The sequence below is a fragment of the Phyllobates terribilis genome, unplaced genomic scaffold (genome assembly GCF_046119375.1).
Source record: "Phyllobates terribilis strain yellow unplaced genomic scaffold, ASM4611937v1 Scaffold_13__5_contigs__length_258822181, whole genome shotgun sequence".
NCBI classification, from domain to species: Eukaryota; Metazoa; Chordata; class Amphibia; order Anura; family Dendrobatidae; genus Phyllobates; species Phyllobates terribilis.
In genome coordinates this window covers 211,361,474-211,376,063 of record NW_027362773.1, presented here as the reverse complement: position 1 = coordinate 211,376,063, position 14,590 = coordinate 211,361,474, and the positions used below count along the sequence as shown (strand labels likewise).

Here is a 14,590-nt window from a genome sequence, read left to right as displayed (position 1 = left end):
CTGCAATGAAACAAAGAGTGAAAAATTTAAAGGGGTCTGCATACTTTCCGTACCCACTGTATATTATGGGTGTATTGTCCGCTAGTTGCTATGTGGGAGACTACCTCCATAATTGAGTAGGGTACAAGCTTTCAGTCTCCAAATTTGTCCTCATTCAGACACCCATGCCCTCACCAGACACTATGCAATACATCCATTAAAAACAAATACTATTGCCTCCCCCCCCATGCTCACACAGACCACCGTAGACCCCCCACGTTGACGCAGGTTCTCAGTCTCTACAGACTAAAGAAGAACTCAACACGGACAATGTAGAAAAAAAAAAACAATCTTTACTGCAGTGCGACATTTTTTGACGAGTGCTGTCAGGGAGATACATTGTACATTATATATATATTTACACAATCATTCAGTCTTTACATTTTATTTTTGTTTTTTATTTTCTTACAAAAATAGGATTTGAACCACCTGAGGACGGCTTGGGGGCTGGCGAAACGTTGCCCTGCAACAGTCAATCAGCTCGGCCTGTCCTAAAGGGGTTAAATCTCAGCCGGCGCACCTGTACTTCTCCATATTAAGGTCCTATGTAGCGATACAACCTCCTGTATATAACCAGAGGGCGTCCGGGAAGAGGATGGGGTCGGTGGCTGCGTAAGATCCACATTAAAAGGCAATTCAGGGCGAGAGGACGGCACATGCAATAGGGACAAGGCAGAGGATACTGTGAGGTTCGCACCGGGTTGTGATATCACTGAACTCCCCTGTGAACTGGAACATCCAGGCATTAAAGTGCAACTCAGAAATTCAGTTTTTTTTGGTTTGGTCCAGATAATCTACACCCCAGAATCCTACTGACGTGAGACCTCGTGATATGGAGATGTCAGAAAAGTTATGAAGAAAGTGACAACTCCATCTCCTGTACAGAGTTGTCAGGAACTGCTCGTTTCTTTTGCATAGGAAAATACTGCCTCTGCTGGTCAGATAGGGTATAGCAGAAGGACTATGTACAGTATATAGATGACAGGGTGATTATCACTATACCCCAGCGTCTTGCATGTCATTGCCCTGCAGATGAGCAGGACCCCATGGACGTAGGTGGGCAATCCACTCTTACACTTTAATATCTGGGTGCTGTAACCCCTTGCAACAATCCCCCTCAATCTTGACCTGGATGCAAAAGTGCTTTTAGCAGGTTTGCGCAGTAGTGAAGCCTGCACACATTAATGGCCCAGCTATTGTAAAACTACAACTCCCAGCCCGCCAAACAACCACAAATTACATACCCTATGGTCACTTTCACCCCAGTGTAATACGAGCACATTTCTGTACCATGAATATGGCCAATTGTCCCAGCCAAACTGTGTTTCTAATGACCAGAACCAGCAACAACGGTCACTCAGGTCACCCCCAGTCAGGTTGCAAAATTTGCCTGTTATATGAAACTAGACTCAATGTGTAGTGACACTTAACAGCCTAGCAGCGTGCGGCAACCCGGTGGCCCAGCAGCGTGCGGCAACCCGGTGGCCCAGCAGCGTGCGGCAACCCGGTGGCCCAGCAGCGTGCGGCAACCCGGTGGCCCAGCAGCGTGCGGCAACCCGGTGGCCCAGCAGCGTGCGGCAACCCGGTGGCCCAGCAGCGTGCGGCAACCCGGTGGCCCAGCAGCGTGCGGCAACCCGGTGGCCCAGCAGCGTGCGGCAACCCGGTGGCCCAGCAGCTGTCAGGGCATGTTAGGAGTTGTAGTTTCAAAGCAGCACACTTCTGCAGGAATTTTCTTATAGTAACATATTATTTTGCCTCAGGAAATTGCTTTCCAAGCAATTACCTAAAATTACATTTTACAATAGAAAAATGTCACGAGGCTCAACGACTGGGCTGGAAAATTCCCTGCACCCCCATCGTATGTAGACCACAGAGTGTCCTTAGCTGGGTCTATAATAGGAAGACACAGATGTCAATACTAGGGGTTATACATTTGCAAATAAATTAGGAAATCGCTATTTCCTAATATTCATGTTAAAGTTCTTGAGCAAAAAAAAGTGTAATTTTTACCAGAGATAAATGCCGCTGTTCTCCAGAATCCGGCGATGTTTTTCTTTTGTTCCTATGTATCTCCGTTCCTGAGATATGACCCCTTCTTCCTCATATATAAATTTGGTCTTTTATCCAAGTGGGCGTCTTCTTTGGGGACCACACCCACTTAGTAACAAGACTAGATTTATATACAGGGAAGATGAGGCCATATCTCAGGAATGGAGAGGCGCAGGAAGAAAAGGAAAACATCGCCGGATTCAGGAGAACAGCGGCATTTACACCAGGTAAAAAAATGACATTATGACAAGTCTTCTTTATGGAATAAACATTACTGATTTGAGAGCATATCCAATTTTTAGTTCAGTGATCCATGGGAAAAAAAGTCATGTAAAATTAGTCTATAGGTGGCGATAGAGGGATCCATTGTGTAATGAAATGAGGATTTCAGGAGCAGCGTGGGCACCGATATGACTCAATGATCCATCTGACGTCCCTGGTGACCCAGCACCTTCCTCAGAACAGGTCTTCCCTCCAGGACCAGTGATGACACCAGCTCAGCTCCTCTCCTCAAGGCATCAGCTCACATTGATCGGTTCATTCAGTAGAAGCTTAATATTATACATAGGAGAGGTTATAAGCGCCTGGGTTAGGAGGGGTTAACACTTGCTCCCCTCCTCCCACCAGGACTCTACATTAGCGAGAGGAATCGGTGGAGACGGGTGGGGGGGTAGAAGTTGCGGCGGCTGCTGCATTTCATCACAGTTTCTTGACTGTCCGATATTGGGGGTGAGAGGTCCCCGGTCGGGGTCTGGTGTTTAGGATGTCCACGCTTTTTCGGCTGGAGCAGACCACGTCGCGGATGAAGCTGGCGCAGTCCGAACACACGTCCTTCAGAGCAGAACCCTGAGCGTAGATGTGCGGGAACTGACCCTCGACGTTCTTCCAGGACAGGCCGCTGCAGGACCTGGGCAAAAGTGGAGAGGAGAGAAGAATCACTGTCATGGTGCAGAGTTTAGTGGGCAATTCCAGTGTTGGCCATAGTGGGCATTATCACAGAAGCTACAGGGGTATTCTCATCTAATAAAGTCATGGTATATTGCTTGGATCCTTCTGATCTGGAACCACTGAAAATGAGGAACCACAGCACTACTGAATTACTGCTCAGTTTCCCCTATACAGGCTTCCTCAGGGAGCCAGAGCTATACAGGTGCATCTCACTAAATTAGAATATCATCAAAAAGTTAATTTATTTCAGTTCTTCAATACAAAAAGTGAAACTCCTATATTATATAGTCATTACAAACATAGTGATCTATTTCAAGTGTTTATTTCTGTTAATGTTGATGATTATGGCTTACAGCCAATGAAAACACAAAAGTCATTATCTCAGTAAATTAGAATAATTAACAAAAAACGCCTGCAAAGGCTTCCTAAGCATTTAAAAAGGTCCCTTAGTCTGTTCCAGTAGGCTCCACAATCATGGGGAAGACTGCTGACTTGACAGATGTCCAGAAGGCAGTCATTGACACACTCCAAAGGGCCCAGATTCTAAAGGAAGAGTGGAGAGGCCACAATCCAAGCTGAAATAAATTAACTCTTTGATAATCTAATTTAGTGAGGTGCACCTGTAAGTAATAGCTCTGGCCCCCTGAGGAAGCCTGTATAGTTGAAACTAGTTGGGGGAGCTATATGTGTGTCTTTTAGTTTAACTTGTAAGAGAGTGCTACATAGATCTATGGACTGCAGCAATGTTCTAGATGAAAATATATTTATATATAAAAGCCTAAAGAATTGTAGCTTGTATAAGAGGGATTCCAATATTACGAGATTCCCTTTATACACTGGAATAATACAAGTCCACTGTAGTAGTTTTAAATTGTATTGACCACTTTTAATGGAAAAATCAATAAAAGTTATTTTTTTAGCATATCCCTTAAATAGGATCCTTTTATGTTGTTTAGAGTGGCAATACCAGACACATCCTGTGGTCATGGGTGGCGCTGTTTTTAGAAAGCAGCCATATTTTTTTCTCTAAAAAGGTGGTCTGATTTTTAGCACCTAGAAATGTGCTCAGCCCAGTTATCAGCTCTCTTCTCCCACCACTATGCTTCATGCTAACTCCATATTGCTCAGTAAGGGGCGACAATGAGCACAAGGCAAAACCTTCTCCCAAATATGTTTGTGCCCCATGCTGAGGCTGCAACACAACCACGCTGATATTTATTAGTGGCCACGTATTATTGCCGCCTTCAGGTCCGCAGCCCTATAGAGGATAGATACTCACTGGAAGGCGTCCCGCTTCTTGTGAGCATTGCCATTTGTGCCAATTACTCCTTGGGGGGTCTCAAACCCCACACTGTACACAGGGATGTGCCCCAACTTCTTGGCGGGAAGCTTCATCTATTGGAGAAAGTCAATGGACGACTATTAGCGGCAGCAACGGCGCATGAAAATGTCAAACTATCTGTCCTGGCTGGGTATTGTAGTACTACAAATGCCAGATGAAATCTTACCTTAACACTACAAGAACCACAAGCAGACCTAAAAATAAGAAAAAAATAGTTTTAAATTGATATGTCAAGGCTTAATAATTCATAAAAAAAAAATCCCCCCCAATCGTGACTTGCATTTCCTCAAGCAACCACCAGATGGCAAGAGGGCTGAGAATTCACTCAGAGACACCGCTGCAAAAGTTTTCAAACAATCCCTCATTTAGGAAAACGCTTTCAAAAGAGTGAAAAGATGGCAAAACGTGTATCGTCGAGGGCTTATAATTGCATGAAAAATTTACAGAACGAGTCAAAAATCTGGAAATAGAAAAGTTCACCCATACATAGTGTACCTCCATACATAGTGTACCTCACCTTTTACAGAATAGACAACTCGCAGGCCAGGAGAACAGAGGGAATTTTGTCCGGCAACAGCAGCAAACCTAAGGAACGAAGCATGGACACCATGATGATCTGATTGACACAAGCCAATATGGCCGAAATTGTATTTTTATTTTTTTTAAGGGTGCAGGTTTTTGGATGATGGTGGTGGTTGTCCTCCTCCATACCTTTCCTTTTTTCAGGTTGGTGTACAGCTCTTTGCTCGGCAGGAACTTCTCCATCTCCGCCTTCACCAGCACCCGCCGCACGTTCATCACCTCCTCTACGGTCAGCGCCAACGTGTCCACCGGGTGACTGAACTCCTGCAAGAAGGACGGAACTGTCACTGACAGGACCCGAAACCGGAGGCCACAAAGAAAATGGACGCCATCAGACACGTACCAGCCAGCGATGCCGGGAGTGGGTGTCCGCCAATGACTCTGGCTCGGCCTTCTCTTGCACGGAGCTGAGGCTGGGCGACGGCGATCCAGGGCTGCCATAGTCCGAACAACCCACTGTAATGGGAGATCTGACATTGCTGCATGTACCCGGCGTAAGAATAGATACAGGGGAGGGGGGCAGCCGCTTACTCAGATGCCGCTGCAGAGGCCGGTGCGGGGTGGTCATGCTGCCCGATCGCGCCCGAGATTCCGGTCCTTGTTGTTCTGGGGCTGTCTCCCTCTGCGGCCGGTGCCCCATCTCCGTCTGTAACTGCACCAGGTCCTGCTCCGAAAACGAGCGGTCACGTTTCAGGGGCAAAGGAGCACTGGTCACCCGCCGCAGCTCAGAATTGGGGGAGTCATCATCCTGGAGGAAGACAGCGATACCTCAGTATTACAGCAGAATTATGTGTACCCTACTCTCCTAAATGCCCCAATATTACCATGCATCAGGCTATATGGCTGAAGATACTGGGGGGCTGATAGCTAGAACATCATAAAGCTCATAGACATATATGTATTTATAGAGTCACTGGGTCCATACAAAACATTACTTTTCCTGTATTATACTCCAGAGCTGCACTCACTGTTCTGCTGGTGAAGTCACTGTGTACATACATTACATTACTGATCCTGAGTTACATCCTGTATTATACTCCAGAGCTGCACTCACTATTCTCCTCGTCAAATATGACACAAGATAAATAATGTATGTACACAGTGACTGCACCAGCAGAATAGTGAGTGCAGCTCTGGAGTATAATACAGGTTTACTTCTGCAGCCATTTGCACAGATTGTCCCTTTTCCAGTCTCCATATTGACACGTGTCTGAGCCTTAATCCTTCCAAGTGAATAATCTGGTCCTTGTACCTCAGACAGATTCATCTCCTCCATCTCTGCCAGCGTGGGAGCCTTGAGCAGTATTCGGGGACGAGCCCGGGGGGCCGCAGCGTCCGGGACGGTGAGGTTGATACAAGACGTTGACTTCTTGTCGGCAGAATAAGCGTCCACGATACACGGGAGCGAGCCAAAGCCTGATGGAGAACAGAAGAGAAGAGAAAAATAGCACAAGTGGGGGATGATAAATTGTGCAAATGTTTTTTTAGCTCTGTATGGCGGTATTATTTCAGCAGTATGTGGCAGTATTATATCAGCATTTGCGTGAATGGAGCACAAAAAAGTTTACTTTTGTGACCCCTCCGCACCGCACCTTTCTGCCCTCGCCTTTCCGTCTGCACGGGACGCAGTTTTGGTTCTTGTTTTATCTCCTCCAGAATCTTTTCATGAAGACTGACCGGTCTGAGCGGCAACGGGGGAAGATTCCTTTTCGACACCTGCAGAGAACAGAACCGATCAGTTTACAGATGGCGCCACTCCGCTCAGTGAGCGACATACGACCGTCCACCTCACCGGCTTCAGAGGAGGACGAGATCTGATGAAGTCCAGGATTACTTCGTGTGCGTCCTTCTTCACCTTGGGAGGAATGTCTCCGCCGACCTGTGAAGAATCAGATTGGGATTTCAGCGAAAAATCTCTGCGGTACGTGGATGAGATCCGATCCACATGGCTGGAATCAGCTGCGGACTGCAAGCGAGTCACTGTCATTCGCAACCTCAGACGTCCATTTTTTATGTATTCTTCACGGATGAATAAAGTACCCATTATACTCTATGCTGCTGTTTTTTTTGCACACTGAATGTTTGTTTTTGATCTGGAACAAATTCACCCAAAGCAATGAGTCCGTGAAAGAAAAAAAAACAGAGAGCATCTGTGCGCGGTCTTTTACTTTTTAAATGGGTAAAAGTTTGGAATTATTATCTTTTTTTTTTTGCACGTAATAAAAACAAATGCCGCACTTATGGTAAAAACGAACACATGGACGAAAATGTGATCCGGCACATTGCTGAAAAATGGTCCCTTTTTTTCTTGCACGCAAAAAAAAAACAACATGTATTTCTGGACGATGCCTCACATTGAGGTCTACAATGACAACATTTCTATCTAATACCAAAAATCTGTTGCAACACAACCTCACTCACAATCGGTCAGAGCACAGGGGGCCGCAGATCTCCCGACCCGATATGAAGAGGTCACGCGTCAGATCGGGAGACTGAGGTCTCACTGAAAGTGTAAACCGGTCTCCAAAAATCATCAAGAATCCACTATTTCCTGCCGTCCCATAGACATACAGTGGGGGTCTTCCATTCAAGTTGGGGCTCTGCAGACGCCCCCAATTTCTGGGGGTCCTAGCAGTCGGATCCACACTAATCAGCAAGACATAACCTACTCTCTGGGGAATAACCCTTATATTGCACAATTCTGAGTATTCAGTAACATATATGGCGGGACTGAAACACTGCGACAAATCCTCAGCACGTTATGTAAAAGCACAGGTGTTAGTTCGTACTCACCATGACCTTGCGCAGTTTGTAGTTTCGTGCCCTGATGTCCTGCATAAGCATCTCAAATGGAGTGAGCTGGTACTCGGTGGGCAAAGAGTTAAACGTCTTCTCCCGCACCTTCTTCAGCTGCACCCCATGTCGCAGATCTCGCATCAGCTGCACCCACAACCGTGCCTGTAGAGCGCAAGACACCAAGTGTGACGTGCACAGCACTGAGCACACAGCGGAGCGCGCGCAGCCATGCGAGGCGCACACATAACACAGCACGTACTGCACGGCGCCCAGCATGGAGCAGAGCGCCACACACACAGTGAACATAGTATGGCGGGACGCACAACGACCACAAGACATGGTGATGTAGACAGCGGGCGGCTGCAGACAGGCAGCACTCACTCCATGCTCAGGGATTACACAGGTGCCTCCAGGATTAACACTTCCAGCTGCTCATGTGCAAGGAGCTTCCTATTCCAAGAAGGAATTATATCAAGTCCGAGGCTACATTCCCAAGGGCCCCGGTGCGAGGACAATATATGGGCCCTTTGCAGCCCAAGAGCTCCTAAAAATGCAAAATTGCACCTGCTTTGGAGGTAGAAATGGGCCCCTTACCTCTTGGGCCCCAGGTTGCACCAATGTTATGTCCGCCCCTGATTCCCACCTTGGTATTATGCTCCTGCACCCCTCTGATGGGGCCCTATTCCATTTTTCCACAGCCGCAAGTTTTTGCCCAAACTTTATTCTACTGATGGGAACTGACGGCTTCATAAGGACCAGGCAGGTATAAATATGTCTGACGTTCCCTCATGCTCTGCATCCATATAACTGTTTCACTCCATCAGAAAATCTATTATATGGGTCTGTTTCTGCAACTTGGACTTGTACGAGGTCAGACAAAGCGGCAATTTTTCTTTCTTTTTTTTTAACTGCTGCACATATAGGGCCACAAATGCATAATAAAGCGGTTGTGCTGCACCTCTTATTTCACCAATGGACACGTTGGACAGAGTTGCCATATTAGATTTTTCTAATGCAAGGGTTTCACTATCATACAAAAAAAACTTTACTTCTAAAAAAAGTTGTCTGTTCGGAAATTTAAGGTTGGCAACCCTGACGCTGAGCAGAAAAGTTGCGGAGTCAACTTTCCGACACCCCAGATATCTAATAGACAGAAATTAGAGTCCCTTTTATAAATTAATACTTTTGCGGCTTTTTGTTTTTCCTTTTTCCGCACCTTTTTTGCCTAGAAGCTGCTGCACAAAAAGCTTTTAAGGCTGGAACTGCTCAGCGTTGACATGCAAGTGAATGGTGTTGCATTACTACTGCGATGAGCAAGATGCAAAAAGTCAGAATCAGTTGGATTTTTTTTGCAACCAACTCGTAGGTCACGATGCGACCGCGTTCACTTGTGGTGGCCAAAGTCGCCAGACCTAATTTGAACCCGTGTCCTTCCCGCTCACCCAGTCTGTGTTCTGCAGGTTCACCAGTCCGTCCGGTTCTGTCTCCTCCACCTTCATCTTCTTAAGCACCTAAGAAATCAAAACCAACGTGTTATCTGGGACGTCAGTGGGGTCATCAGCGAGACGTCATGGCGACCTTCACTCTCACCTCTTTGGCTTCCCGTATTTTATGCAGAAAAGCTTGAAGCTCCATTGTCTCTGCAAACAGCGCCCTACACACCGCCTGGTAGTGCACGGACGCCTCCTGGGGGTCCGGCAGATGGGATGCACAGAAGCGCAGAACTGCTGAAAAACTCCGCACCACCTTTGGAGGAGCTTCCTCATCTTCATCCTCTGTTCCTTCATAACCTTCGTCTGTCATGACCCCCTCGGAGTCACTGGCGGCCATGAGGTCGATGAGCTGCTCCAACTGGGGGCTGAGCTCTCGCTCCTCGCTCTCGTCGAGACCCCAGTCCAGCGCCCGGTAGATGGTAAAGCCCAGACATTGCACCATCTGCAGAGAGGGAACAAAGTGACAAGATGGATGATCGTAGCAGTCCGAGAGTCATTACCTGCTGCCCTACATTACAGATCCACCATGGCCTATTTCCTATAAATTGCTCTAATCGAGGTCCAGAAATAACATCGGGGTCATTTTCATTGTATCGGGTCCTATACCACGTCCTTACCCTAGAAAGTCCCCCTGAATGACTGCTGGAACATTACAGCCATGTTTCACATGGTTTTTGGAGGAGCTTTCTGCTCTAAAAATCCACTAGTTCAAAAATCCTATTAATTTCTATGAGAAATTCACTTTCCTGTTCATATAAGTTTTTTTCTCTTTTCCTCCAAAATATTTTAAAAAAAAGTTGGAAAAAAATCAGCTCTTGATGAAGTCCACGCCAAACTAGGTACTGCCCAATCAAAAGGCTGCAAAGAAAAAAAAAACTCCTCCAAAACCTTCTACAAATCTTCCCTTAAATAGGAGCGTTTCTTAAAGCAGTTTCCGCTTGAAACTTTTGTCCTGAAAAAAACTCAGTCCATTACTTCCAGCATGTGCAGAGGTAGGGGAGCAGCAAAAAAAAGGGGTTAACAGATAAAAGTCACACTCATATCCGAGGCTAAATTCACAAGTTGCATATTTGGCGTGGATTTTTCACATGTATAATCCTCAGTTTTTTACAGCACCATGCGTTTTCACTTAAGGCCACGGCCTCACTATCAGTATTTGATCAGTATTAGGTCTGTATTTTTTCTCAGGATTTGGAGCCAAAACCAGGAGTGGGTGATAAATGCAGAATTGGTCACTTGTTTCTATTATACCTTTTCTGATTGTTCCTCACCTGGTTTTGGCTCCCACTCCTGAGAAAAAATACTGACCGAATACTGACCAAATACTGATAGTGGGGCCGTGGCGCTTGTAAGCCAAAACCAGATGAGGAACAATCAGAGAAAAGGCATAATAGAAACAAGTCACCAATTCTGCCTTTATCACCCACTCCTGGTTTTGGCTCCTACTCCTGAGAAAAAATAGTGACCAAACACTGATAGTGGGACTGTGGCCTAAAGGGGTTGTTCACTACTCGGACATCCTCTTCTCAATCCCCATGTTTCCCCCTTGTAAAATAGTACACCAATACAATGATACGTCTCCTTTCCTAACCAGTCATCTCTTATCTACCCTGTGAATAGAATTGGGCATGTTGATAACCAACATGCCCTATCCTTCTAACTGAAAATTCTAACTCCTATACTCACCTCCGCTGTTGGCGCTGTTCCAGTGGTGTCGGAACTGCCTCTTCCAGTTCCATCGATATCGACAATGGCTCTTCCAGGGCTTGCGTAACATTATTATGTTATGCGGTCCCTGTGGCCTGTTAGTGGCCGCTTTACTGTCCCCTCCTTTGGACAAATCGGACATCCAGAGGAAGTGAAAGGGCAGCCACAGCTCTCACTTCTTCCGGATGTCAATTACGTCCAAAGGAGGGAAGAGTGAAGAAAAAGATAATTGGCCACAGGGATCACATGACACAACAATGTCAGGCAAGCCCTGGGAGAGGCAGTGCCGACACCACTGGAACAGCGCCGGCACCGGAGGTGAGTATAGGTGTTATAAGTTTTGGATAAGAAGGATTGGACATGTTAGTTTTCAACATGCCCAATTCTATTGTTGTCAGGGTAGATCAGAGATGACAGGTTGGGAAAAGGAGACGTATGATTGTATGAACATGTGGACGTCTGGCAGAGTTGGATGATAATACTTGCGGCTAATGGTTGCCCACGTGGTCGTTTCAGCACAATTTTACCGAGGCTTAGTCAATAAGAAGTACTATGTAAAAAAAAGCAACGCGGACATGCTGGGACTTGTGGTGCTGCACAAGCTTGTGCGCTTCTCTGTCCCAAGACATAACATACAGAAAAATTTCACGTGTAATACAGTGTGAGTAGGAAATAGGGCACAGCTGTGTGTGAATTAGTGGATATCCTCACCGCAGTGCAATTATCCCATTATACATGTAACATTAATTATAATCTTATCCAAATAATCTAGTCATTAAAATGCTTCCACCTACGGTAAATTAACGTTTCCTGCAACAGAGCGACGCTGAAAGCTTGGGAAATCGGGAGTGGGAGTAAGGTTGTGTTCACACTGAGTTTTTTAAGGCAGTCAAAAATAAAGAATTTTCAAGGGGAAACCATTTTTGGTAATGCTCCTTTTTTTTGGGATGATGAATAGCGGACTTAGGCAGGTGTTCCCTCGAGTCTTAAAAATCTGAGATGTCATATTGGCTGTCACCCAGCTTTCCCAGGAGCAAATGTCACAATTGAGTTTTTAACAATTTAAGAGAAGAGGACGATTCAGAAACTGTTTGGAAGGATCCCCATTTCCGAGCACAATTCCCACACTTGGCGGCAGGTTATCTGATCCGGTCAGGGATCTTACCTGAGTCTCCGTGAGTGATGAAAGGGCGGCACTCCCAGTGGTCTCTGGAGGCAGAAAAGAGAAAAACTTATTATTAGAGCGGAGGATATTACTCCTGCTATAACATGAGCTGCTCAGTCCCTGGGGATCTGTACTCGCTATAGGACCTGCAGTGCAAAGAAATGCCCAATGCTTTAGTGAGGCTGCAATAAGAGGAGGCAATGAAATGGTTAATCCTTGCGCTGGTAATACAGGGTGTGTGTCCAGGGAATCCGCTATAGATAAGGTGATGGAATGCTCCAACGCCTTCCATGGATTCACTGTTTGCATTGCACTCAGCGTCCAACACAACACAAGCCAAACACTGAACGTGAGCCCAATAGCCTTTTCTGACAGCCATTATAATGGTAGGGGATCCACACATATTTATATATGTATCACTCTGGTGCAGCACCTTTAACAGTACCTTATTTGCAGCTTTGTGCTCCTTTAAGCACTAGGGCCTTGGAGCAACGTCTGGATCCCTTATATCTAGGTCACTGATGATCAGGAACACTTTGTGCACAGTCAATCAGCTAATCCTCATTCTTAAAGGGGACCTGTCATTTACTATAAATATGTAGTTTATTCCCCTGGTATAAATGCCGCCTTTCTCCTGAATGCAGTGCTGTTTTTCTTTTGTTTCTGCGCCTCTCCATGCCTGAGATAGGACCCTGTTTTTCCTGTATGTAAATCTAGTCCTCTTACCAAGTGGGCGTAGTCATCAACTTTTCTCCGTGGGCGTCTTCTGGAGGGCAACGCCCACTTAGCTAACGGGACTGATTTTATGTACAGGGAAGATGAGGTGATATCTCAGGAACGGAGAGGAGCAGGAAAAAAAGAAAAATAACACCGGATTCAGGAGAACAGCAGCTTTTACACCAGGCAAAAAAATAGCATATTTAGTACTCCCTTACCTACCAGCATTCATGGTTCCTTTCTGATGACGTTGCACCAAGCTGGCTAATCAAAATAGGATTCATGGTAAGAGGCAGTTTTCAGGACTCCTATCTGGTGGCCATAGATTATTGACGTGGTCGCTGGACTGGATCCTGAAAATTGATTTGCACCTTCTCTACTCTCTATACCACTGTGGGGACCACCTTGGATGCAGGAGGACCACTGGTTGCAGTGGAAGGTAAAAAGGGCTAATCTATGACAAATGTATAGTCACTTTTCAGCACCAGGGTGGCTCCTCAATGGGTCGGACATTGACTTACAAGATAGGCAGTAGAGGTACAGTCTTTTTATGTCTAATTTGCATACTTTTCCCATTAAACATTGCCTGTAACATCTGCAGAAGGAGAGCCGAGAGCAAGGTAACCAAGAAAGGCTGGTGGGGAAATGAGGACTGTGATTTTATACAAATACGATGTTCGCATCTTGTTTGCTCCAAAGTCACTTTAAATACTCCATGAAAAGTCAAACATCCTACACAAACATGACAACCCTGCCAGATCCTCCGCCGGCAGAGCATCCATCATAAGTGTGTGCTCAGTGTCAAGAGAGTCCTGCAAAAGCCTCTGTCACACATGACATCAGCCTGAGAGATCAGCCGTACACTATGAGAAAAATCTGCTACATGGTGCATGAGCCACCATATTTGTGGTGAGGAAGAGAAGCCATTGACATGGCAGTAGGTAGACCGGTTGGTGTCGTCATATATAATTAGGTACTTCCGGAAAGCATCCGAAACACAAACACACAGCAAATAAACATAACTGTGGAGTGCAAACCTGATGTGAAACGCAAAATGTTTATCGTAGGGTCATCCACAATCGACAGGTCGCTATTGGGAGCCCTGAGAAAGGGACACTGCCATGCAGACCGGTTGGTGTCGTCAAAAATAATTAGGTACTTCTGGAAAGCGTCCGAAACACAAAAACACAGCAAATAAACAAAACTGTGGGGTGTAAATCTGACGTGAAACTCAAAATGTTTATCATTGTGCCATCCACAATCGACAGGTCGCTATTGGGAGCCCTGAGAAAGGGACACTGCCATACAGCCTCCATGAGAGTGCTACAAGAGGAGCTGAATATGGGGGTTCATTTCCATACCATTTCATGGACAGCAGCCTGCACGAGTAAGAAATGCTGAGCTGCGATGATGATTTTACGATGATTCACCCGAACATTTACCTCTTCATTGGATGTGCAGCACTTCGTGGAGGAGTAATGGTAATATTGTGATAGTGCGCCGTCATGTTGTGACACCTGAGTAATGTCAGTGATATGATAGGCGTCACGCTAGAGTCATGTGCAATATGATTAGTGACGGATATGGAGACACCTAAAGAAACACATCTCTATTAGTAAAGCCATCCACCCGGCCATACGTGATATGCCCCCCATAACAATTATACACATTCGGATCCTTGTCACCAATTTTAGGACTTATATGATGATACGCTATCACTTTATGATCCGACATCGGGGACAAGGTTCCCTT

General features: G+C 45.9%; 1 protein-coding gene across 1 annotated transcript in view; it reads right to left on the bottom strand.

Annotated features, from left to right (window-relative positions):
* Positions 1–312: 312 nt before the first annotated feature.
* The window catches only part of SPIRE2 (spire type actin nucleation factor 2), a 28,152-nt gene continuing 13,874 nt past the window's right edge, over positions 313–14,590 (bottom strand). Inside the window, exons 2-15 of the mRNA XM_073659211.1 lie at positions 12,122–12,165; positions 9,347–9,691; positions 9,199–9,267; positions 7,754–7,918; positions 6,753–6,839; positions 6,553–6,676; positions 6,213–6,376; positions 5,492–5,708; positions 5,304–5,416; positions 5,090–5,224; positions 4,896–4,963; positions 4,545–4,572; positions 4,316–4,431; positions 313–2,995 (exon numbers count right to left, since the gene is read on the bottom strand). Coding sequence (XP_073515312.1) covers positions 2,788–2,995; positions 4,316–4,431; positions 4,545–4,572; positions 4,896–4,963; positions 5,090–5,224; positions 5,304–5,416; positions 5,492–5,708; positions 6,213–6,376; positions 6,553–6,676; positions 6,753–6,839; positions 7,754–7,918; positions 9,199–9,267; positions 9,347–9,691; positions 12,122–12,165 — 1,883 coding nt within the window. The 3' untranslated portion in view covers positions 313–2,787. The remainder of the gene's footprint in view (positions 2,996–4,315; positions 4,432–4,544; positions 4,573–4,895; positions 4,964–5,089; positions 5,225–5,303; positions 5,417–5,491; positions 5,709–6,212; positions 6,377–6,552; positions 6,677–6,752; positions 6,840–7,753; positions 7,919–9,198; positions 9,268–9,346; positions 9,692–12,121; positions 12,166–14,590) is intronic.